This window comes from Heliconius melpomene, chromosome 18 (assembly GCF_056956725.1).
Source record: "Heliconius melpomene rosina isolate 202511_hmr_F chromosome 18, ASM5695672v1, whole genome shotgun sequence".
NCBI lineage: Eukaryota > Metazoa > Arthropoda > Insecta > Lepidoptera > Nymphalidae > Heliconius > Heliconius melpomene.
The window spans coordinates 750,298-776,900 of NC_140406.1; the positions used below are offsets into that span (position 1 = coordinate 750,298).

The window sequence follows — 26,603 nt, forward strand, 5'->3', positions numbered from 1 at the left end:
CCTCTAGAAATACTCGTACATCGATACTCTTGTCTCAACAACTACTTAACCGATTTTGATGAAGCGTGGACCGTTCACGAAATTAAAATATACCCACATTTAAAATTCAGTATACGTGCGACATAAATAAATTAAATATTAATGTACAGTAAATTTTTATCCAAAAAATTTCTAAATCTCACGCGAAAGTTTCCTTTATGTCAGATAGTTATAATTAAAGCCTATATTTGAAATAAAGATACTTTGTCGGTCTTATAAAGCTAAATTTAGTGTGGATATTTAAATAACTAATATTGAAAAAAGAGGGGAAAATTATAGAGTAGGTACTAGACTACAGTTTGTTAATATACATTTTTTTTAGCAATTCCTAGAACCTTTAGTGCCAAGCACCGCAGCGACGGAAGCGGCGTTGGCTGCCGAACGTGCTGCTCAAGAAAAGGCTGCAGCGTTAAGAACTGCACCGTTAAAAGTTAATTTGGCTATTGAGGTATAAATCTAGAATCTATTGTTAAAATAATATAAGCATATTTGCTACAGTATTCGCTTTGATAGTTATTAGAATTACTCACATTATAGTTGCTAAAAAACTATATTCCCTCCGCCTACACAGCTATTTGCCCTCCTATATAATTTTTCTTTCCTTTTTAGATACACGCTCCTGTTCTACTACTTCCTCAGAAGCCCTCTTCTCCAAATTTGTTGGTTCTGAATATGGGTAAAGAATATGGCAAACTTTTATCAATAACATGTTTATTCAAGAAATAAGTGCTTCCATGATTTGGCTTCTTTGATTTGTTGGGCTTTTATTCATAACATAAGTACCAACATCTCAAAAAGTACTAAATTGATTTCCTTGTTCTGTAAGTTGGTATTCCAGCCAATTACTTAACCAAAAAAATATATAAATATGACTTTCAGTTACTGAGTAATTTGTGGACAAACACTACGTAATTTGACAAACGTGTTTAAAACCCTAAATGGATTATGTTACTTAAATAACATGCCAACATATGTCAAACTGATGGCCTTCTTTTTTGAAGTCGCCTAAAACACAAAATAAATATTTTTTCTTTCTTCTAGGTGATTTATTGATAGAGAATTTCTTTAAAGCGATAAACGCTAGTATGGAAGCGAGCACACCAATACACACCCCAGTTATCGATAACGTCCTGATAAAGCTCGTTAATATCACGCTATCACGAGCTGTGATGACTCTGGCTGGTACATTGGAAGTACAGGTAATGCTTCTTTCTTATTCTGCCTGGAAGTAAATGTGTTTTAGCTTATACTAGCTTCTTTTGCAAGGAAGAAGAGACTCCCACTCCAGGGCATGATTATATTTTATTTTACCTACCTACCTACCTACATATACAAATATTTATTATAAGTAAAATATTTTCATATTTGGAAGGAACCAATATTAGAGCCAATCGCAGTACGATGCGACCTAAAACGAGTGGTCAGCTACGCTCAAGTAGCGAACTCCACTGCCTATAGAGACTTACTATTATGTGAAGCGGATGTTGTCATGGATATCATCACCATAAACTTGGGACAGAAGGATCTGGCTACTGTACTTGCTGTGTGGAGCGATAACGTCAGCGAAGGACATTATATTGGTAAGGAATATATTTTTTTCTGTTTCACTGTGTATTCCGCATATCGTGGTAAGTAAAGGGAACCTATAGTTCTCTACTACGTTCTCTTTTTCTCACATTGCGCCAGGTAGTGAATTGGAAGTGCCTACAAGCTTATAGTAAGAAGCCACGAAGGCCTCGCCTCAATACAAAACATATTAACTAATTAACGAAATCCTGCCTGCCATTAGGTAGTCGTAGGTTGATCCCCATTTACGGAATGCAAGTGTGTAAGATAAATTATAACATGCTGCATCACTCACCTACGGGTAAAATATTCCACGGAAAATTAAAAAAAAATAAAAATCGAGCAATCCATACGAGATGATGTGTTCTAAATGATACCATTTTATGTATTTTGATCTTTTTTTAAATATCTATTTAATTGCCAAAACAGGTAGTCTAGTTCCATCATCTCCGGTAGAACTGGCGCCGTCTGACGCAACAGTCAAAAAGTTACAAGCCTTCTTTGCTCAAGGAGAACCAGTGAGGAAAGAATCGGTTATTCGGTAAGAAATTACTGATATTACTGTATAGATGCTGTATAGATAGTCACTGACGCTGACTTGGGTTGTTATTCTTACAGAACAAACATACGATAATGATGGCGAAAGTTGAGCATATCTTTATTAGAAGAATCATTATAACATGGCGAAATTATCGATTCTGTTTGTTTTTTAGTTAAAAAAATATATTTATTATTAAGTATAGACACTCAACGAGTCTTTATTTAAATGCGAGCAAAGGAATAATCTTCAGTTATACAGCTATATAGAGAATATTATCTCAAAATGTTTGATATATGTAAAAATATCTAAAAATAACAAATCTGGAACTTGGATTTGAACTGAAATTTGTATTAGGAATTACTGAACTTAGAATAGACTTTTGTAAATATTTAGTAAAAAAATGCCGACTGTTGAATATCTCGCAGACTCTTCTCAAGAAGAATATGTAGGACTGACACTACTGACATTTTTATCCCGCACACAGAAGGATAGGCAGAGGGAACCTAGTGTTAAGACACTCCGTTCCCCGCTTCCGCCGAATTCTGGAGACATTGCGTGTTGAGCGGCAGAACTCAACGCCGTCTTTTTCCTCAACGCCAGAGTGAAAAGAAATGGAAATTTAAATAAATATTTCATTTCCTCGAGTGGTGATCGAACCCACAATTAGTCGCGTTTACAGTCACACTTTGTACCCCGGCGCCTACCCTGCTGTGGACGGCATTCAGCGTGAAGCTCAGTATAAGAGACCAGAAGGTGCCGGATTATTGGAATATAGCATTTAACTAAATACTTTTCAAATAAAACCGTATGTACCGGACGTATGTTGTTATTGTGCAAAACCCAGTCCTAGCTTAAAAACCTTTTATTTAAATAGGCATAGGCATAAAGTGTGTCGATTTATTGAGATTGTACTCTATATTCATATTCTTTTTCCAGATATACACTAGAAGGTATAGAATTAAAGCTATTCTCTGATATGGATGAAGTCCTCAGCTCACCAGTCAGGGATTTGAGTCATGGACTAGCTAAAGTAACTGCTGGAGAAGCAAACCTGCACTTTGATTATTATTCCGATAACAGTATTGAAGTTAAGGCGAGTCTTCAAAGCCTTCTTATTGAGGATATACGAGCTGACTCTACAGTTATAATACGGAGGTAGGCTTATTTATATTAAAACAAAATTGAAAATAGTATAACCTAGTGTTGAGATAAGCCTTTTCCTATACACCGCCGCTCTCTTGCAATACAATGCATGTTAAGTGGCGGACCTCAACGCTGCGCTTTAGCTACCAGAGAGGGGAAATAAAAATACAATTATAATTTCCCAAAATATTCATATTTTTTTAACATATGATGTACGTGAAGCCAGTCGTGGCGCAGGGGCACAGCGTGTGGATTTGATGAAGAAATGAAATATTTAATGTTTTCAAAGCACGGCGTTGAGCTCCGGCATTCAACATACATTGCCTCCAAAATTCGGTGAAAAGTGCGGAAAGGAAGTGGCTAAATAGGAAGGGAATGTCTTAAAATTAGGATCTCAAATTAGGATTAGGATGTGTAGAATATAGCATGAATATAGTTGCCACCTAGCACCTGATATTATGGTATGGAGAACATCGTGATTTTATATTGTGATTTCTTTGTTTCACAAAGAGTTGTTCACTAATACTTGCCACCGTGTTAGAGCTATAAGTTATTCTACATAATAAATATTTCAACATTACTTGTAGGTAATTATGAAATATTATATATTTCCAGAATTTTCGAATCGCAGGGCGGTGGTAGTAAAGCCACCGCTGGATTCTCCGTCGTTCGTCCAGCTTTGCTCGAAGCGTCTCTCCGTCGTTCTTTGAGAGCGATAACTTTAGACGTGAGAGTCGAAAGAACAAGGTTAAATTTAGCTCTGCCATTCTTATTGAGACTTGCAAAGAGTTTGCTGGATGCTATGCCAGGTAAGGATAAGAATTTTACTTCTTACTAGTATTATAAATGTGAAAGTCTGAGAGTTTGTTCCTCTTCCACGTAAAAGGTACTTAACGGAATGTCACATAGGCTACAATTTATCTTAAGATTTTGTATAATTCGGGTATAATTTAACAATAAGTATAATTTGGATATAATATAACAGTACCTAGGTTAAGACAAAGACACGGGCAGATCGCTAGTTTAGATATACGGCAGAAAACTGATACTAATATAAAATCCTAAATTTATGTAAGTAGTACTGAATTAAGTAAAGTAGTCTATAATATATTTTAAATACTGATGTACCAAGTGATCAATGGATAGAGTAAATTGTTTATTTAACTATCCTAATATTATAGAAATTTTAAATGCTATTTTTTTATATAAGTTGAGGCCAATAATGGCGCAGGGGCACAAGAGTGCGACTGTAAACGTGAGAGGTTCTGGGTTCGATTTCCACTCGAGGAAATGAAATATTTAAAATGTTCTCTTTTCCAATACACACCATATTCGTTATGTCTAATCCAGAATTAAGCGGAAGGTGGGGAACGGAAGCGTCTTAATGGGAACGGAGTGTCTTAGCACAAGGGTGTGACTGTAACGCGACGGTTGTGGATTCGACCCTCACTCGAGGAAGTGAAATATTTATTTACACTAATATTTCTATTTCTTCGCTCTAGTGTCGAGACAAAGCGTGGCGTTGAGTTCTGCAACGCAATATCTCCAGAATTCGGCAGAAAGTGAGGAACAGAGTGTCTTAACACCCTGCCTATCCTGATGTGTGCGGGATGCAGCGTGAAGCTGATTTGTTTTTTATCTTTTTTAGAAAATAATTTCTGGCTATTACTTGTATTCATCTTATCTGACAGGTGACAAAACAATGGAAGGCGGTGTAGTGAACCACGGCTATGTGGGTGATGCTCCCACTCGCAATAACAACAGACCCACCAGGTTCCCAAGTTCAAGCGATTCAACAAGCGGTTATTATTCTACTGGTTTGTATTTTTATACAAAATTTTTTAGAAGTGTGAAAACATATACATATATATCGCCGTCCACTGCTGAACGTAGGCCTCTCTCATCAAGCGCCAACCATCCCGATAAAACATAATGAGATGAAAATTGCAGAAATTTTTGAATTGTATACAAAAAAAATAGAGATAACATTTATCTATATCAGGGTACCTGAGAGCAAACAATCGTACAGAAAGACAGTTATAGTGTTAAAATATTTGCTATAAATAAATAATTTTTTATTATTTTTTCACAGCGACTTCAATATCAGAGGATACGCCAAGTCTCTCAATATCAGTGCAATGTAGGCAGCCAGAAGTCATGTTTTTCACGGATCTCATGAAAACTGAAGGCCATGCCCTTCTACTAAGAACAGAACTACTAATAGACTATTCTTGCCATTCGAATACCGAAAGTCTAGTTTTGTCGTTAGCAGGTCTGCAAATAATGTCTAAATTACAATCTAAATTGAAGAATTTACCCCCTCAGTTAGTGTTGAAACCTTGTGATTTTGAATTTTCTAAGAGTTTCAAGAATTTGGAAGAAGGCATTATGGTAAAGATGTCGGTGTCTGAAATTGACCTTCATGTAGCGGCTACTACTGTCCATACTGTCATAGGTGAGAAGCGCTTGAACTTTTACATATAGCGGTGTTCAATAAAAAATAATTCCTTTCAATCTCTAAAAACGTCATAAATAAAGACATAAATAGAGTGTTAACAACGATACTAGTGTTTCAACCATCATAGATGTTTTATCAAAATATGAAAATAAAAATAATATTGCTTTTGCAAAGTTTCGATATATTTTATGTTTGATTCTATTTATTAGATATCGTTGAAGAAATAACATCAGAGCTAACCATACCAGAAGAGATATTAGCTTTCAATTTCGCCACATATAATCCAAAGGCTGAAAAGCAAGATGACGATCTTTGGTCTCCGAAGAAACTGACTCCATGTGTTGGTTTCCATTCAGAAGATAGCTATATACAGCCGAAGTACCCAAATTCGAAACCTATGGAGACATTTTTAATGACTGTGCCTTTGATCCGGATCACTTTTGAAATAGAGCACACTGTGAGAGTACCAGTTTTAATGGTTAAGGTATGCTGTATTTCTAGTGTAAGCATGTGTTACTTATTATCTAAGAATAGATAGATCCCTCATCGCTCCCACGACGTCCATCGTCCCTCCCATCCTCCCTCATTCTTCACACGACGGGAGATCCCACATCCCTCCCGTCGTTGCGCAGCGGCACAAGGGTGTGATTGTAACACGACGGTTGTGGGTTCTATCCCCACTCGAGGAAGTGAAATATTTATTTACGTTTATATTTCCATTTCTTCGCTCTGGTTTCGAGGAAAAGCGCGGCGTTGAGTTCTGCCACTCAACACGCAATGTCGCCAGATTGTGGCAGAAAGTGGGGAACGGAGTGTCTTAACACTAGGTTCCCTCTGCCTACCCTGCTGTGTGCGGGAAACAGCGTGAAGCTGATTTTCTTTTTATTATCTAAGAAGATTTTCAGTTTCATTTTAATCAACCTAAAGTAATAAGCATACTAACTCGGAGACAACAAGAATCTACGTTAAGATCTTTATTTATTTTATTACGTTGATTAATGTTAAGTATAAATAGTTTTCAAACTGAAATTATATTGGCTTCTCGAAATAATTCACATACACTTCAACTATCCATCAGATATCAACCGACCTGACAATCCACGACTGGTCCCAACATATTCGTGGTCAAGGCGCGCTGTCGATCCATGCTCATTGTTACGACGCGCGTGTTGACACGTGGGAGCCGTTGTTAGAGCCCGTGTTGAAGGATAATATGCATGTGCCATGGGAGATATATGCCAGTCTGTTTCAGGTTTGGATCTTTGTTTTATTTTCAATTGTTTAGTAACTCAGGATATGTGTCCGTTTATTGACATAAAATGCCTAAAGAATATATAATATTAAAGTCAATTCATTCCATTAACCCGAAGAGATTATATAAAATATTTAATATATAAATTATTAGAGTATTAATTTAATAATAAGTACAGATTATTTTAATGCTAACTAATATAAAATCTTAAATAATATTTCAGGCAAAAGCCTACCCAATGTCTTCACAACTAGACACAAAAAATCAAGAAGAGACTGTAACAGATCATGTACCTTCCGAAACTACTAGAAAACCTAAAAAGAAAAACGAATTTGAATCTGAGACCTCCGCAGATGAAGCTGATACGGATAACGAAATGGTCTTTATAAAGAATCCTCATGGAAAAGAGAATAAGAATTACAATGTTGACTTTAATGCTTGTAATATGTCTTTTTTGAAAGCTTTGGATTTAGAAGAATCTGATTCAGATAATGAAAACAAAGATGTGGATAGACTCACTGATGCTATAGGTCATTTATTTACGGAGTAAGTTATTTCTTTATTTTGTCATTTTCTTCTTATTTTTTTTAAGTCTCGTATCTGTGTGTTATAAAAACTACAAGCATAGTTAAATATGTACTTTTATTACATACATATATACTTTCAGTGAGCTTATTAAATATTCTAAAAATACCTTATATATTTTTATTTTTAACAGTAGTGATTCAAGCCTTGATGAACTCAGTAACGATGAAGATTCGTCTACACCAGAACAAAGTGAAGTCGAAGTAAGTGAAAGAGAGGAAGAAGAAGAAGAAGATCAAGACAAACCAACTAGTTATATAGATGGAGATGAGAAGAAAAAAACTGACAACAAGAGTGTTACTGTACAGGTAATAATATTTATTTGCTTTACGCTTTATCTATAGGTAGTCAGAAGGGAGCGATAATCACTGTTCTCGACAGTTAACCGAAGTAGATTTCGCCCGATTTCGCCGATTTCGTAATAAGTAGACATTTTTGATCAGATATTAGCCAAATGAGATTTTTGAGCTTAAAAATTAAATGTTTCAAAAATGTTAGACTAGTATAAATTGTCATTTCCAACTTGAATAGAAGGTTTTTTAGTCTTTTTATGATAGACAATGGTTCCATTATCAGATTATGTTTTCTTTTTACTGTACAGTATATAAGAAATAGATAAAAAAATTGTGTTTCTAAAAATATTTTCTTTACAGAAAGTAATGTCTTTCAGGAACCAGAACGTGAAGACAGTGTCGATTCATCTATTGAGGATTCAAAATTCTGCACTTACATAACGCTTGAAGCGAAATCTCCGCTTAACGTTACAATAGCTCCGGCCGCGGTAAAAGCGCTACAAACGCTTACGAACGCGATATACGACAGAACAGCGGCGGTCTCAGCAATAGTTGCTGCTGACAGCGGCTTGCAACTTATTAATGATATAGGTAAGTTGGTTTTGAATTAAATTGTTTGATAGAGACTTGAGCCGGCTCTCCACTCTCCGCGTTCCAATCTGATCGTATATCTTTGGATTGTTGAAGAAAAAACGCAGCTTAAAATCTTGCTACTGCTGATCTAATAATCAATAAAATTGTCTCGATATTGGTTATAACTTTGTCTTAAACAAAATAGATTGTGTAACATTTAAGTGATTGTATCCAAAATCTAATTTTGAATCGTTTTATTACTTATATTATTTATTGCTATTTCTCAGGTCCAGGCTCCACAGTACATCTACGAACACGCGCTGAAACAGATCTGGCGGGCAACGACCGCGTGCTCGCCGTCGCTGACTTCGATCACTCAAGTCGACCGAGTACTCCTGGTAATGTAATATATATTTTTGTCTCTAACCTCAATTTTGTACCATATTTGTTACTTAGAAAACAATCCCATACTCCGGCAATTAAACAAATGATTACCACGGCATATAAACAAGTTGGTGCATTATGGTACAAATTCAATGTTGCTATCTAGTTATGTTTTAAGTCGATTTCGTATTAACACTTTTATCTATCTAATAAAGAAGCCATGGTGGCGCAGTGCGACAACACCTGATTGTAGGCAGGATGGTTGACAATTCGATCCCCTCTTGAGATATTAATGATATTGAATTACTCGCGTGACCCCCTTGAACTACACAATTAGATATTTAATTGCTATCCGGATTATGTAAATTCGTATTCTAATAACATTTTTTCATAAAAAATATACCTATGTAAAAGTTAAGCCTATAATAGATTTTCTTATATATCTTTCATGTCCAGGCATCAATAAGTTACGATTTTTTTATTCAAGTTTTTAAGACGGGGAAAAGATATTCCCCGCTATGGAAGACACGCGGTGACACATTTCGCCACTCAACACAAAACGAAATGAAAAATGTTTCTTTTATCTGTTTTTCCTATTTTTTCATTCTATCGTATGCATTTTTCCAGGATGTGACACATCCGGTGCAGACTTGCTCGATGAAGTTGAAAAAGAGACTAACAAGGAGATGACTGACATAAGCGATGAATGGGATTGGTAAGAAAAAAAATTGGCAAATTTCCTCCTAAACATCATAATATTACTATACCTGAGGACTTTTAACAATCTATGCTAGCATTTATATTAGACATGGATAAAAATCTGCGGGCTCTTAAAAAAGATAACTATTGTAACCAGAAGAAAATTTAATTCGTTGAATTTCTAATATTGTTGAGGGCCATCATAGGCCATAGCGCAGAGGTACAAGCGACGGTCGTAGGGTCGATTCCCATTCGGAAGAATGAAATATATAATATTTTGGACTTTTGGAAATATTTTAAAGGGAACGGAAAGTCTTAAAGTCTTAGTCACTAGGTTTCCTTCTGCCTACTCTGCTTTGTGTGGGATACAGCGGGATGCTTAAAAAAATCGAATATTTTGCAAATAACACTTTAAATATCAAAAGTATATATATTGTTATAGCTTTGAAGGCGGTTTCCCGGCAACTTGTTCACTGACGGGGGCTCGACGTGAGTCTCCAGGTGCACCGCCGTCCGCCGCCGAACTGTTGCGGCGTGTTGCTGATCAGACTCTGTCTATACGATTACATGACTTTGATCATCTTAATGTAACTATTTTTGATAAATATTGAAATGTTCTATATTAATGCAGAAGCCAGTTGACAATTAGTATTCTAAAATCTTAAGTTGAAATTGTATTGTGTAATGTACCTGGTTATTTTTTGGCCATGTAATATTTGTCTTCTAGAGTACTTCAAGAAGGAGTTCGGAGTGAAGCTTTCATAAAAATATATAATTTTGAAGAGAATTACGTATAGAAGGTTTTTATGTATACATTTTCATCTTTTTCGCACAGATCCTGTGTCCTCAACGGTCTGTATCGAAACTGCATGTGTTACATCCAAGCAAGAATAACACACGCTATTACATAGTTGTGGAAAGAACATCGAAATATAACCACAAGAAGATTGTCGTTAGATCCCCTTTACAAGTAAGATTTACTTTAATTTCTTATATTTTGCCCGAGTTATTCGGCTATTTGCTGTAGACATTGCTGTATATATATAACGGTATCAATATTTGTATATTTGTTGTCATAAACATTTGTGAGCAAATTAAAAAAGGCTGAATGTTCCCATTCGCATTCGCTTCCGCGAATGTCGTTGGCCGATATTCGCATTCAAATTCGAGATTGTCCAAACTATTATAGTCTGGCAAATATGTAATTGATAATGGGAAGCACGCGCGGCAAATTGCGCAGAAAGCGTATTTTGATATCTGCACATAGACACCCGCTCACGCCGGACCGATTCCCCGTAAGGGCTCGCGGGGAATCGGTGCGGGGTGCGACCGGGCTACGGTACAGTTTCAACTTAAGATTTTAGAAATGAAATATGAATATAATATCATATGATAGCATCATATATACGGAATGGCGTAATAGAGCATATTTATCTAGTAATATTATAATAATTAGTGTGTTAGCTTAAGCAACATGCAAAATGAAGTTATGGATAACCAAATTGAAAAATTAAATAAAAAAAATTGTTGAAATTATTATAATGCACACAAATCTTCTCAATCCAAATTCAATAAAAAAAAGTAAAAAATAAAAATTGAAAATAATAAAGCAACAATCAAAACGGTAAAAGGCATTTTTGTTTACAATTAATTATACTCTTGTTTGAATAATATAGTGTGAGCTCGATTGTACCTATAAAGATGTGTGGGTGCGAATTTCCTGTAAGGACGTAGCGCTCACACTGACGCACAGTAACTTGTATGGCAAAGGGATATCTCACTCTCATTTTTTTTGTACCTCAAAATTTATTTAAATTATTTACCCAATATTTTTTTTTTATATAATCTTTAAGAAATTTATATATTGCCAGACATTTCTTTATTCATATTGCATAATATATAAGCTTATATTAGGCATACTGAATGTTTATATTGCACATAAGTGTGTATACAGGGTGGAATTGTCAGCACCACTTTAAATGAAACCACAGCTTTAACTACTCTATAAAAGCCTAATATAATTCGGAAAAAAAATAATTCCCAAAAATTAAAAAGTTATTTTTTCAAACAAAATAAATAATAAAATTATTGTTTTAAAATAAAACGCCATTTGTAAAGTATAACATAGGCACGCACACACTTACCTGTCAAAGCGGCAACGTCGCATACGTATGTGTGCGTGACACGAAATACATGTATGGATAAAAATCGTGAAATGTAAAAAAAATCCTACGTCCAAACCGTTGAGGTACCTTGATTATTTTTTTTAATTCTGGGTTTGAAATATTTTACCCTATATGCAGTTTCAGTAAAAGAAGCGCCGCCTCTTCCACCCTGTATAGTATACAGGGTGGAATTGTAAGCGCCACTTTAAATGAAAGCACAGTTTTAACTACTCTATAAAAGCCTAATATAATTCGGAAAAAAATAATTCTCAAAAATGAAAAAGTTTTTTTTTCAAACAAAATAAATAATAAAATTATCGTTTTAAAATAAAACGCCATTTGTAAAGTATGACATAGGCACGCACACACTTACCTGTCAAAGCGGCAACGTCGCATACGTACACGCACACATGTGCGTGACACAAAATACAGGTATGGATAAAAATCGTGAAATGAAAAAAAAATCCTATGTCCAAACCGTTGAGGTACCTTGATTATTTTTTTTAAAACTGGGTTTGAAATATTTTACCCTATATGCAGTTTTAGTAAAAGAAGCGCTGCCTCTTCCACCCTGTATACATAAATGGCAAATATCATGTGCCATTAGTTATATAAGCAGAAGCTTAGAATTGATTAATTAATTAATAAAAAAAAAAATATTATACTTTTCGAGCTAGTCTTGATTTATGCTCGACAACAATATATGGAACAGCTGATTGTTTTTCAATATTTACATATCCTCATAAAATTTTCGTTTTGTATACTTTACTACAACATAAACATGATCAGATATTTTAATTATCGTATAGGTTAATGTGATTTGCTAAGCATGGGGTAAAACAACATAACAGGGTAACACTGATCAAACGTTCTCTGCGCATACGTATACTGCGCAATTTGCCGCGCGTGCTTCCCATTATCAATAACATGTTTGCCAGACTATACGTTACATCTGTAATGTCTTCATTCAACCCCGCGGTTCGTTTAACACAGCGAAGATATATAAGATAATCATTTCACCGGGAGGAGTTTCTCTGTCCTGCTGCGTAATGATAGGGAAGATTAAATTGTGTGTGTAGATGTGCGATCTCATGTGTGAATGTACACACACACACACACACACAGAAAATAAAAAGTGTAAATGTGTATTTGATATAAGTAAGTGATGTGTGTTTGAGTTTCTATGCGTGATACGAGTGTGTTTGTGGCGTCACATGAACATGTGTAGATATGAGATCATAAATGTGTGGGTGTGAGATTACATGAGTGGATGTGAGATCACATGTATGGATTTGAGTTCGGTCTAAAACCCCTTTTTGTTCACTTATGTTCAGTTAGGTCAACATTCCCTTTTTCCCTAATTCCAGGTACGAAACGAAACATCCTACGCTCTGGAACTGCTCTATCGCCAGTCCGAATTAGAGGCGGCGGGAATTGAACCTTTAGGCGCTGTACGGAATCCATTTTGTGGTTTACTGCGCTTAGCGGTACTAGCGCCACATGATACGTATAACGTGCCACTATATGTCGCCTATCATTGTAGATTGTACTTGGTGCCTACTAATTATGAGTAAGTATTCAATTTATTGAAGTACTTACATTTTGTTAAGGCTGTCTTGTCGCAGCGTGTTTACAGTAGGAAACGCGATGGTTGTGGGTTTAAGTTCCCCCCTCTATTCGGGGAATGATGATTTTAAAAACTTTTTTTATTGTAGACAAAGTATGGCGTCGGCTTGTGCCACTCAACATACAGTGACTGAGATTCTCTCTGTCACTGATCTGATCTTCGTTTTTGCTATGCAGGAAACACTTAAAAAGCAAACCAATCTTTAGAGGTACCTATATACATTTTAACAAACATTTCTCAGGAATTACCAAGTCCCAACCCAAGGTATCTGGTGGATGGATCTGGTCAACGAAGTGGGGAGTTCCCGCGACATAGTGTGCCCCGCTATGGAGGATGGAGGGGATGTGTTTGCTATGAAAGTTTTGCCAGTAGAAGGTATATACGTATTATGTGACAATTTATCAGTTATGTAATTACTATATGTTATAATTATATAGGTATATTATTTTTAAAAAAATATTTGTAAGAATGTTTAGTATTTAATTAAAAAACATATCGCATGAAAACATTAGTCATATTTTAAAACACCACTTAAACCAACCAAATTTCATGAACAAATATGACTAAAAACTACATAGGTACATATCTTCCACCGACAGGTTGCCGAACCAACAAAGTTTCTCGTTCAATACCAAATCTTCTCCTACGCATTCTGCCACCATTAGGAGTTCATAATAGATTGCCCCAAGCGTTACAATTGTCTGGAGGTCCCATACAAGTGAGGGTAGAAGCTGGCGAACGAGCACATGTGTATACGTTTAAGCCAACTCAATCTCATAAACTTAATTTAGAAATACATTATTTGGGGCTGCCTTGGTCTGGAATTTTTACTTTGTCTCCAGGTTAGTTATTTTTCTTTCAAATTTTGTGTAGCCTAAGAGGTTTATGTTAGCTACTTTTGCTACATCGCGAAATATCTTGTGGGATCAATCTCATTGTTTCAAATTTATGCTGATATCAAAATAAGGGAATATTTATTCATAAACCTATGCAAGATTTTCGAAAACCTTCCAAAAATTTGTTTTGCCACGTGGTTTTGTATTCTCACCATGTTATATTGATAATTTTAAGTGCATTGTTTTTTCTAAAAGGTCCCACTCTTAAGATAAGCGGTATTATTTATTAAATCTCGAAGAGTAAAGTTAGCTGTAAAGACAAGCTGTGGAATACGATATATTAAAATATCATAATAAAATATATAGTATATATAAATACACCTTTTCATTTAAAAGAATTTAAAAATATATTGATGACCATTTTTAGTAACTAAACACCAATCGAAACTTTTAGATATGACAGAAAAAACGATCAGCATGTCAACAGAATGTGAAACGGAAGGCGGTAATAAGAGACTGGCGGTCCGCGCGAGACTACAGCGCGGGCCGAATTTGAAGTTGCTACTGTATGCCCCTTGCTGGATTATTAATAAGACTGGACTACCGTTACAGATAAGGGTATAACAAGTTTTGAAACAAAAATAACGTTTCAATTAAAAAAATACACAAATTTTGTATGAATTGTGGCAGTTATTAAGTCATTGCTAGCACAATTTATTGAGATTTTCTTAACACGAACTTAAGAGGTCTGAGTCTAACCTCAATATGAGAGACGGCTAAAATACTCGTAAATTACATAAATATTAGGAACTCGCCATATTTATATATATTTTACATCAGAGTATGATCCGAATTAATAACCCGTCTTAATAACCAAAATTGATCAGACGCGGCATGGTTATTGAATAAAATTGTCATATTAAAGCATTTTTTACTAGACAAGTAATTAACTCTATATAATTATTTGTTGTAACTCTTTAATTTCTTTTTCTAGGGTCGTTCAGATACTTGCTACGAGGTAACCGAAGAGCCATTACTCTTCTGCGAGCGTAACACAACGAGTGAGAGGATAAGAGTGCGCGCGCACCAGTCGAGTTGGTCGCGCGCTGCCCGTCTTCACGCGCACGCGCCCGGCCTACTGGTGTGCGCACATACTGAGAGACGACTTAATTATAGGATGCTTTTACATGTGAGTTGTTTGTTGTTGTTGTGATTGTTTGTTAAGCTTCTGTACCACAAAAGAAAAACATGGAACTCTTATAGGGTCACTTTTTTGTCCATCTGTCAGTATGATTTCAAGAACGTTTATCTCAAGTTCTCGTGGAGGTATCAGTTGATATTAATATCAAACATTCAGGTCGACAGTCCATCGGGGCACAGAACAAATTAAGCTTTTAAGTCAACGCAATTGAAGAATACGAGCGTTGGTCCATTGTTTTTGCTGCTTTTTGAAGGAAAATTGCCACCTAATCAAAATCTGTAGAGTACAGACAAGGCCAATACGTTAACGTGATAGGTTGTGGGCAAGATTCCCACTTGAGAAAATTAATATTTTAATTACTTTATTCTGGTGTCAAGGCAAGTTTGATTTTACGAATTTTCTGACTTTTAATTATATTCTGAGTGACAAACTTCACTACTTCAATAAAATAAGGATAATTATTCTGATCAATATTACATTAATTACAAATCCTATATTAATTTCTAATTCATTTTAACAGGTAACTTTATCTGAACTCTGTCCACAACTGACAAAGATAGTAACATTACTACCATACTTCATCGTCTACAATGACACTAAGAAGCATCTTCGTTTCATGGAAGAAAATGAAGCAGCCGATCTCTGGATAGACTTGGCACCGCAGCAATGCACGCCGTTTTGGCCACAAACTGATTCCATGGCGATGCATTGCAAGTACAGAGACTCTACGGTAGTGTCGCAACACTTCTCTATCACAAGGAATCACTTCACTGTGCTGAGGATGGATAAGGGGGTATGATTTTTATGCATGTTTAGGTATTTATTTTTCATAGAACCAAGTGAGGCTGTAGATGTCAGACACTGCTAATCACTTTCTATCCAAGACATAGGGAGATGCTTGGTGAAACTCAACGCCGCGTTTATTGTACCAGAGTGGGAAAAGGAAAATAACTGATTACTCTAAGTGGAGATTGAATCCACAAAAGACGCGTTGGCCGCCGCGCACAATAGGACGCTGTCCCGATACGACGCAAAAAAATAAACTTTTATTTACATTTATCTCCAATTTAATTATCGGCCTCATATATACTTTACGCCGGTGCGCGATATTAAGATGGTAAATCAAGGGTCCTTAGGTAACGTATGAAAAGCGAGAACTCGCAATCATTACATCGCTCTTTTAAACTACTACTTTTTTCAAAATTTCAAAAAATAGTTATTCGTGCTATTTTTAAATGAAATGCTTTTTTTTCATTGTATGTAAATGAAGACTTCCCTTTTTAGTATTTCAAAACAACAATAAAACATACTTCGATATTTTCGGACCGTCGAAATATTCTCCAAAAGAAACACTTAGAAGTAATTTGTAATTATAGTAACTATTCGCTCGAGGGTTATATGGAGTTGTTATACTTTAACATAACATCGTTACATTTAAAGGGAAACGAAAATTTTATGTAAAAACTATTTTATTAACTTCAGACTTACCAGAATATTTACTAATTATTTATCTACTTATACTATTACCAGTAAAAATTATAAATAATAACCGTTAATAAATAATAGTTAGTTAAATTTAAACTTGGGTCGTGTAGGTTTCTCCAAAGTTAGAGTTCCATCGTCATGCAAAGTGTATGCAGTTCCTTTCGACTTATGAGTCCAGATCTTGGTAGCTTTGAGATGAGCATCACTTTGATCTTTGACTAGAGATTCTGGAGGTGCTGGCTCCACCGGTGGATTTATGTTGCTTGGTGCTGATATTGTTGATAGTGGTAATGATATTGATGTTAGTGACGATGATAGCGGTGAAGACATTGATAATAATGGTAATGATTGTGATTGTAAGACTTGAATTTGATTTTTGCCGGATGTTACCTGCGGATAAAGAGAATTAAAATGAAAAATACTCTTTGAATTCATACATATTTAAATTAAATTTGAAAAATATTCGTTTAGATTAAAAGGCCAGTGGTGACGCAGTCAATATACATATTTTTAATTGAGGGTCTACTATATAGGTTGACTACATGCCCATGAAACTACACCGGATTAGCCAATGAAAATTTTACTTCTGTTTGTATTGAGGGGTATAAGAGCTATAGTTAGGTATAGTTAGTATATCTATAGCTAGGGATGTCTGTTGTATACAACGACGACATTTTATACAACACTTACTGAATAATGTGGTACGCTGTACGAATTGACTGAATATAATTTAGAATTTTGATAATCCATTAAGGGTAAATCTGCAAAGTTTTCTAACTTGTACGAAGATTCAGGTTTAGCTACAGATGGAACATTGTTCGTAAAAGATATCTCGTACTCGGTATCCCTTAGGTTCACAGGTCTCGGTAATGATTCCTCTTGCATTATACTGCTATCTGTGTAAATATCACTTTTGTTGATAGTCATATCTTTGATCTCTTTCTGAATATATGTATCTAAGAAGGAAATTTGTCCATTTTGTTCCGATGCATCTACTAAAGGTATTTGAGATTGTGGACTTCCAACTGGACCATATAATTGACTATTGAACGAATATTTTGTTGGATTGTCTTCAGGCGTATTTCTGATCTCGTGAGATTTAAAACCTTGAAGGTTTGCAGTTTTAGCATTTTCAAAATCTTGATTTTTTAAAATGTTGCTACTGCCTATGTTATCTGGCACAGAATATTCATAATTATTAACAATTGGCTCCCGTTGACTTTGATATTTTTGTTTTTCATTAGCAAACTCAATTATTTTATCCAAATCTTTCTTAGAGAGATATTTAACTAAATTATTTATATCTTCATCTCCCAAACCTTCATTAACTGGTCTTTTACTAACCTTATATGGCCTGAGATTATGAGATAAATTTGGTGATCCAACATCGTTGACAGTGTATCCAGGGGGTGGAGTATAAGAAAATGGCCCCCTAATAGGGGGACTGAGAGGTGGTCTGTTGTAAATCTTGAAAGGTGGACTTTGATAATACTTCGCTCTTTTTATCCTAGTGTATTCATTTCTACAGCCTTCACAATCACTACTTAAGTTTAAACATGTTACTTCCAACACGACACATAGTACGATAATTAACTTAAATTTTCGTTTCATTTTTTGTTCCGCTCTGTGTACTGCCGGTTCAAAACTGAGAGTATGTAAAATTTCACCTGTAACTTTATACTGTTGGGTTAGAAGGTGAATGAAAGTGGCGTGAATTGAGTTAGCGCCTGTAAAGTAAATATGCTGCAACACTTGCTGTAATATTCTTTCTTATATGTACCTTAAATGGTACCGTTCACATATTCCTATATATGTGTATCGATAAGAAACATTGATTTTGTAAATTAATATTATAAAAAAATGTTTATTAAAGTTCAGTTTGTTTAACAAAATTTAAATATTACTAATAGACTTAAATTTTGTTCAAATAACATTTGTATATTATAATAATACATACATATTATATACTTTTATACACAAAGACTGTATACAAGCAATATGTTTTAATTTATTTTTGGATGTGAAAAGATTTACTAAGAAAGATCATTTAAGTTGTTATCGATAAATATGTTTTATGACCTATCTTTTTTTAACTAAATGTAGAAGTATGATTTTTTAAGAAATCATGGGGCTGTACATTTCCAAGCGTTCCTGAGATAAAGGCTCTTTACAGACAGACAGACGGACAATAAAGTGATCTTATAAGGGTTCCTTTTTTCCTTAAAAGGTACGGAACCCTAAAAATACTAGATATTGTAATTTTAATGATTACTTGGCATTTCTCTTTTTTAAGGTTTTTTTTAAAATCATGCAATGTTTTTGTTGTAATAAACTCATCGTAGTGTAGAGTGATGGTTGTGGGTGAGATCATCATCTGGAGAACCTCGCTCTCGTAACGCAAAGCTCCGCCAAAGCGAAGAATGGACTATCTTGACATTCATTTCTCACTGTCTCACTATTTTTGTATAGCGTATCATATCCTACTATATGTGGGATAAAAAATTAAACAGAAAAAGTATTTACCTGTATAATGTATATTGGTATGGATTAGCGATTTGCCCAGGTCTGGGGCAAATCGCTAGTCTATATAATGTGATTGTAGTATTTTATAAAAAAACCTACTGACCCACTCTATATTGCATGTTGAAATAAAGTTATGTTGAAATAAAAGTTTTATTCGGATATTATTAAAGTCAAAGTCAAAATATCTTTATTCCATAAAAATGCTTAACATTCACTTGGACATGTCATAAAAGATAAAAAAAAATGGAAAACAAAATAACCAAAAAAAATGTGCAATTTTGACTTGAAAAAAGCCCGTTCAAATGGTTGAGCTCATGAGAAGATACAGGCAAAGAAACTCATGGCCACTCTTTTTAAATGCCAACATTTGTTATAAATCACAATTAACAATTTTAACTTAGAAATAGAGCAACTCATTTCCAAACATCTTTATCGCGAACATAATCTTTAACAGAGTAATAAGCTTTTTGGCAGAGCCTGTGCTTTACCACTTTTTTAAATTTGTTCAGTGATAAATTAACCACGTCGTTTGGAAGTTTGTTATAAAAGTGTATACTTTGACCTACGAATGAGTGAGACACTTTATGGAGCCTAGAGAAGGGCACAGCAAGCTTATTTTTATTTCTTAAATTATATTGATGGAGGTCACTGTTTTTATTAAATTTATTAATATTCTTATGCACATATACTAAGTTGTCGTAAATATATTGGGAGTGTAGTGTGAGGATGTTAAAGTCTTTAAATTTATTCCTTAGTGACTCCCGTGGACCCATTTTATAGACTGCTCGGACAGCCCGTTTTTGGAGCACAAAAATGGTATCTATGTCAGCGGCACTACCCCAAAGTAATAGGCCGTAAGACATAATGCTATGAAAATAGCTGAAGTATACTAAACGCGCGGTGTCAACATCGGAAATTAAAAAAAAATTAAATTTGTACAATCGTAATAAATCACGGTGCGCAAGCGCAGCCGTCCCGAGTGTTAGATAAAGAAACTAAGCATATTATAATAATATAATTTTTTTTTCGTCGGTGATATTTGATCGGAAATTCTGTCGGTATTCTCTCTGTCTAATACTTATATGAGGGATACAAGATAAAGACAAAAATTATATATCAAAAAGTTTCGCCCAAACGACTTTGTCTTTTAGAGCAAATATTTCTCTTTATAATATTTCTTATTTGAACAATAATTAGGACTAGTGTATAGTGTAGTGTACTCGGAACATCCGTTAGCGATTCACAATAATAATGTGAACAATTATCACTTTCCTATGACTTTTTACGCTTGTATCTATTCGGTCAGAATTGTGTTCATGTTTTTGTTTTTATTTAGCTTCACGCTGTATCCTGCAAATAATAGTGAAAGCAAATTTTCGAGACTGCGTGTTGAGAAGTGAAACTTAACACCGCGTTTTATCATGTTACCAGAGCGAACGCCACGACGCCCTCAACTGACTGCCGTATAATACAATAATAACTTTTTAATTCATTTTCAGTCAGCAATCTGCGTAGACGTCACCGGCGGTACAGATCGTCCTTTTACCATCACCTTCAAGCCGTACGTGGCGGGGGACGCTCCTGTGCGTATTGACAATTTGTGCGACGATCTCTTTTTGAAGTTACATCAGGTTTGTTAGGAATAACACACTATTTTTTATGGATATTTCTCGTTGTCTAGTTTTATAATGGTTTTATCGATTTCATCTCATATAAGTATATATTAAACAAGAAATTATAATATTAAACAAGAACCTTAAGTTCAAGGAACGGAAAGATATTGTGTCCCTTTCTGTAGAATGTTCTATCGAATTAGCGTGTGTTCAATTAGAGCAATTCATTGTTATATGTGTATACAGACCTCCCTCCGCCAATTTAGAATTATTTTTAGAAGTAATGGATGAGGCCTTAAGCAAACTTACCAAGTCGGGTAAGCCTTTGTTAGTGTGTGGGGACTTTAATGTTAATATTTTGGAAAGTTTAAGTCCCACCATTAATTTATTAAGTCTTTTTAAGTCACACAATTTACTTAATTTATTTATGGAGCCAACCAGAATAACTCCTACGACTAGTACTTGTATAGATAACATATTTACTGACATTATTCCATGCTACAAAAGCATTATTAATAAATTGGATTCTGACCACTCTGGTCAGCTAGTAGAATTCTATAGAAAGAAAAAACAGGTGGCTAAGAAAAGAATTGCTTTTGTACCTGTCACAGCTAGTCGTTTGGAACGTATGAGAGTTAGTTTACTAACTAATTTACTAGTTTTAGATATAAGTTTACCTCCCAATTCTTTGTACAATTCTTTTTTTTACTCTTTTATTAATAAATTTCATTCAATATTTACTCCCAAAGAGATTACAATTACTGATAGTCCTATCTTTGGAGACTGGGCCACAGCAGGTATTTATAAGAGTAGGGAGACACTGTATATGTTATATTATGAAAAACAGTTTAATAGTGGTGAGGAGTTTAAAGAGTACTTAAAATCTTACTCTAAAATTTTCAAAAGAGTTTGCAGAATTGCTAAATCTTTATTTATTAAAACAAAAATCAGAAATAGTAATAATAAAATTGAAGCCACTTGGAAGGTTGTTAATGCCGAGACTGGGAGAACTAGGGTGAAAGATTCTAATTTTAAACTTAGTATTGACGGTCACATTGTTGATTCCGATTTGGAAGTGGCCATTGCATTTGAAAAGTTTTTCTCTACTTTCCCAGTCAGTCTAACAAACGATTTAGGTTCTTCCACCACTATTGCAGAATCGTTAATTAAAGACAATGTTCCCGAATTTTATAATGGTTTCGTTTTCCGTCATGTAAATTATTCAGACATTAGTGTAGCCTTCAAGTCAATTAGTATGAAAAAGACAGCCGACTTGTGGGGTGTCTCAGTTAATATCATAAATTCTTTAATTGATATTTTGATTCCTGATTTAGTTACAATTTTTAATAGATGTATTGATTGTGGAGTGTTTCCTGATTTGATGAAATATAGTAAAATAACTCCATTGTTTAAATCAGGTAGTACGCAAGACCCCACAAATTTCAGACCGATTTCAGTACTACCTACGTTTAGTAAAATTTTTGAAAAGCTGATACTCAGTCAGCTTCTTACTTATTTTAATAAAAATAAATTACTGCACACAGGTCAATTTGGTTTCACTCGTGGAAGGTCAACATCTGATGCTGGGGTCAAATTATTAGAGAGTGTATTCGCGGCTTGGGAGGAGTCACGTGATGCCTTTGGGGTGTTTTGTGACTTATCCAAAGCATTTGATTGTGTGCAGCATAAAACTCTTATCAGGAAGCTACACCACTATGGTATAAGAGGCATTGCTTTGGATCTTCTCACTTCTTATTTAAGTGATAGGATTCAAAAGGTAAATGTCAACGGGAAACTATCACACGGGTCACCTGTAGCATTGGGGGTGCCACAAGGCTCTATTCTGGGTCCGTTTTTGTTCCTTTTGTACATTAATGACTTACCTCACCTTATGAGAGATATCTGTGAAATGGTGTTGTTTGCAGATGATACATCTTTAGTTTTTAAGGTTAATAGACGGCAATTGGAAATTGACGATGTAAACAATGCTCTTTCTAGGATATTACACTGGTTTAGTGCCAATAACTTGCTTTTCAATAGTAGTAAAACTAAATGTATCAGGTTCTTTACTAAGAATGTTCAACAAGTAGAAACCAGGGTTTTGATGAACAATAAGGAACTTAAAGTAGTTAATGAAACTGTTTTCTTAGGTATAACATTAGATGCTAAGTTACAATGGGGTCCGCATATAGAAACTTTATCTGGTAGACTTAGTTCGGCAGCGTATGCTGTCCGTAAGATTCGTCAACTGACCGATGTTGACACCGCGCGTTTAGTATACTTCAGCTATTTTCATAGCATTATGTCTTACGGCCTATTACTTTGGGGTAGTGCCGCTGACATAGATACCATTTTTGTGCTCCAAAAACGGGCTGTCCGAGCAGTCTATAAAATGTGTCCACGGGAGTCACTAAGGAATAAATTCAAAGACTTTAACATCCTCACACTACACTCCCAATATATTTACGACAACTTAGTATATGTGCATAAGAATATTAATAAACTTAATAAAAACAGTGACCTCCATCAATATAATTTAAGAAATAAAAATAAGCTTGCTGTGCCCTTCTCTAGGCTCCATAAAGTGTCTCACTCATTCGTAGGTCAAAGTATACACTTTTATAACAAACTTCCAAACGACGTGGTTAATTTATCACTGAACAAATTTAAAAAAGTGGTAAAGCACAGGCTCTGCCGAAAAGCTTATTACTCTGTTAATGATTATGTTCGCGATAAAGATGTTTGGAAATGAGTTGCTCTATTTCTAAGTTAATTGTGATTTATAACAAATGTTGGCATTTAAAAAGAGTGGCCATGAGTTTCTTTGCCTGTATCTTCTCATGAGCTCAACCATTTGAACGGGCTTTTTTCAAGTCAAAATTGCACATTTTTTTTTGCTTATTTTGTTTTGCATTTTTTTTTTTATCTTTTATGACATGTCCAAGTGAATGTTAAGCATTTTTATGGAATAAAGATATTTTGACTTTGACTTTGACTTTAAGTCTTGATACTATGAAGGAACGAGGTTTCGCTTATCGAGGACTTTTTTTTGCATGCCTTATCTTTCTTTCAGTAATCAGGGTTATATAATAACAATTGAAATCTGTTTATAATACGATAGTTCTAAAGTATTTAGTTTTATATTACATTAATATTATTGAAAAGACAAAAAATCTTACTGAAGATGTTACGATAACTATGAAAAGTTAATATTTTTATATTATGCTTGTTATTTTTAGACGGACTCTGGTCAAGTAGCTTTGTTGAGTCCATTCCAGTCGATGCTCTACACGTGGGACGACCCGATCAAAGAAAGAGGGCTGTTGTGGAATATCTACAATAATAAAGGAAAGGGTTTCCTGGCAGATTTCTCCCAAGATGGGTAAAAACCTTGTTTTTAGAAAAGTTAAAAAAATGACTAACCACTGTTTGTATTAAAATTCTAAATCAGTTTTTCATTATAAAGTTTCAAAATTTGTACTAACATTTATTTTTGTATGGTCATTTCTAAACAGACAAATATTTATTTTCTCTGATATTTTTATGTTGCCAACGCTTAAAATATTTATTATTTTACTACACTAAGAACTATGATGGGATTTTTTGGAATAATAGTCAAATTTAGGCTCTATTAATCATTTTCGACACCAAGAAATTAGCTTCATAAAACAAACAGAGATAAAAAATATTAATTAACACGTTGAGCGCCATGTCAGCCATCGGTGGCTGACGCTAGACTTTCCGTTTAGGCCGCGTCAGCCATCGGTGGCTGACAGCGTGTAACATGAGAACTGTAAAATTTTACACTATTTTACGGAATTACAGAAAATTTATTTAAAATTTACTTAATTTGGTATCATTACAGGATTAATGGGATTCATTGTAACATGTCAAACATACAAATCGTTTTCCTTCACAAGTATCACAAAATGTTACAACACGCTTGGTCTTTCTTCTTACCATCACTCTACCATCTTTTCTTACATTTTTGTCATAACATAATTTACAGTACTTTCGAACTTCAGAGACTTTTCCCGATTTTCTTTCGAGTTTGTGGATTTTTCCGGATCTTCTTGCAATTCTGCTCCTGCAGTACCAGCGCTTCAAAGCGGCGCGCGTGGCCTGAACGGGATTGCTGTAGAAATACGCGTGGCGCTCAACGTGTTAATATGCTTAATACCGTTGTAATTGACACTCTGGTAACAAAGCTCGGTGTTGAGTTTCTCCATTGAACACACACTGCCTCCAGAATTCGGCGGAAAGTAGAGAGAGAATTGTCTTAATGGGAACGGTTCCAAGATTCTCTGCATACCCTGCTGTTTGCGGGATACAAAGTGATGTTAAAAAAATACATTATATTTATTTTTCAGCTTTGGTGAAGAAAAAGTGAGTTTCCATTCAGTAAAGCATTCCACTCTTATTGCTACAAATAGCGTTACCTCTAAATTATCATCTACATTGAAAAGACTTACGCCCAAATCCCCTGAACCATGCACTTCAAGCAGTGATGATTCCGATAGTTTAGATTTACCAGAAACTCATACAAAGAGCAAAAAGATGAGAAAAGATAAAGTTATAGTATATTGGATATCTTTCATGGATGGATATCAAAAAGTATTTGCTTTGGCCCAAGACGAGAGAATTGCTTATCAATACAAAATGAGAATTAATACTGAAAAAAGTAATTATGAAATTTATATGTCATTAGCGAGTGTAGGTTTGTCTGTTTGTGTACAAACGAGTAACGGAGTTAAGGAGTTATCGTATATTAGTGTAGCAGATTCGACTCCCAGATGGGAAGTTAATGTTGGTAATAAATGGAAACAGTTAGCCACAGACGTAACAGCTTGGATTGAAGATAAATATCAAACTGATCAAAAGAAATGTCAGTTGAAGGAATATTTACATATAGATTTGGAAAAAATGCAAATGACGAAGCCATTCTTCTCTGAGCTCCGAAGGTCTTACAATCCAGGAGTGTGGATACAGTTGAGACGGTCAGAAACTTTTACATACTGCCATTTGAAATTACAAAGACTGCAAATAGACAATCAGTTGCACGAAGCTGTATTTCCTAGTATTTTATACCCAGCACCTCTCCCTAACCATCTCAAATCTAGAGATATCAAGCCTTGTGTAGAAATAGTGGCTCTAAAACAATACAGACCTAGCTTAAATCAGGATGTTTATAAATATTTGAAACTACTTATGCAAGAATACTGTGTGAATTTAGATAGGGGTTTTGTTAACCATGTGTTCGATATATTAAATCATTGGAAGATTGAAGAGAAACCTGCTGTCAGATTACGAGCAGATTTAGCTTTGGTTCATATGCCGTTACCAGTAATAGCCATGAGAAGTCAAAATTCCGCCCAAAAGGATGTAGTTTTCGAATTTGTTCACCTCTCCCCGATTAAATTGGTCCTAAGTTTGTCATCAAGAGGATATTCAAATGAGAATGTGGATAGTCCAACTAGAATGAGGTACGGTCATAATAGGGAGAACAGACCGAAGCTGTTTAATAGTGATCTATTAGAATATTTGTTTAACTCGTGGGGATCTTCGCTGTGTGATATGAAAGATGTTGTTATTAGGTAAATAAAGCTCATTTATTATGATT

At 34.8% G+C, this 26,603-nt stretch overlaps 2 protein-coding genes across 4 annotated transcripts in view; one reads left to right on the plus strand and one right to left on the minus strand.

Moving 5' to 3' along the window:
* LOC146529102 (intermembrane lipid transfer protein VPS13A-like) overlaps positions 1–26,603 on the plus strand; it is a 48,216-nt gene that overhangs the window by 16,434 nt on the left and 5,179 nt on the right. For all 3 annotated transcript variants that reach the window (XM_085202283.1, XM_085202286.1, XM_085202284.1), the window contains exons 20-46: positions 362–487; positions 649–715; positions 1,081–1,238; positions 1,412–1,619; positions 2,035–2,146; positions 3,083–3,301; positions 3,905–4,098; positions 4,981–5,106; positions 5,382–5,744; positions 5,957–6,231; positions 6,826–6,999; positions 7,223–7,545; positions 7,718–7,892; positions 8,255–8,468; positions 8,738–8,848; positions 9,462–9,549; positions 9,976–10,120; positions 10,369–10,503; positions 13,066–13,268; positions 13,567–13,700; positions 13,925–14,167; positions 14,616–14,779; positions 15,156–15,350; positions 15,883–16,155; positions 20,870–21,001; positions 24,223–24,365; positions 25,354–26,577. In XM_085202283.1, the coding sequence (XP_085058409.1) occupies positions 362–487; positions 649–715; positions 1,081–1,238; positions 1,412–1,619; positions 2,035–2,146; positions 3,083–3,301; positions 3,905–4,098; positions 4,981–5,106; positions 5,382–5,744; positions 5,957–6,231; positions 6,826–6,999; positions 7,223–7,545; positions 7,718–7,892; positions 8,255–8,468; positions 8,738–8,848; positions 9,462–9,549; positions 9,976–10,120; positions 10,369–10,503; positions 13,066–13,268; positions 13,567–13,700; positions 13,925–14,167; positions 14,616–14,779; positions 15,156–15,350; positions 15,883–16,155; positions 20,870–21,001; positions 24,223–24,365; positions 25,354–26,577 (5,924 nt within the window). The remainder of the gene's footprint in view (positions 1–361; positions 488–648; positions 716–1,080; positions 1,239–1,411; positions 1,620–2,034; positions 2,147–3,082; positions 3,302–3,904; positions 4,099–4,980; positions 5,107–5,381; positions 5,745–5,956; positions 6,232–6,825; positions 7,000–7,222; positions 7,546–7,717; positions 7,893–8,254; positions 8,469–8,737; positions 8,849–9,461; positions 9,550–9,975; positions 10,121–10,368; positions 10,504–13,065; positions 13,269–13,566; positions 13,701–13,924; positions 14,168–14,615; positions 14,780–15,155; positions 15,351–15,882; positions 16,156–20,869; positions 21,002–24,222; positions 24,366–25,353; positions 26,578–26,603) is intronic.
* LOC146529103 (uncharacterized) lies at positions 16,919–18,462 on the minus strand. The gene is made up of 2 exons (XM_085202240.1): positions 17,534–18,462; positions 16,919–17,209 (listed from the first exon to the last, which is right to left on the minus strand). Exons 1-2 carry the CDS (start codon positions 18,456–18,458, stop codon positions 16,929–16,931), a joined length of 1,206 nt encoding a protein of 401 aa, XP_085058366.1. The 5' UTR covers positions 18,459–18,462; the 3' UTR covers positions 16,919–16,928.

Coding starts and splice junctions, on each gene's coding strand:
- LOC146529103 (XM_085202240.1), bottom strand. CDS start 18,458: ATGAAACGAAAATTTAAGTTAATTATCGTACTATGTGTCGTGTTGGAA. Junction 17,210..17,533: donor CGTACCACATTATTCAGTAA/GTGTTGTATAAA, acceptor ATCAAATTCAAG/TCTTACAATCACAATCATTA.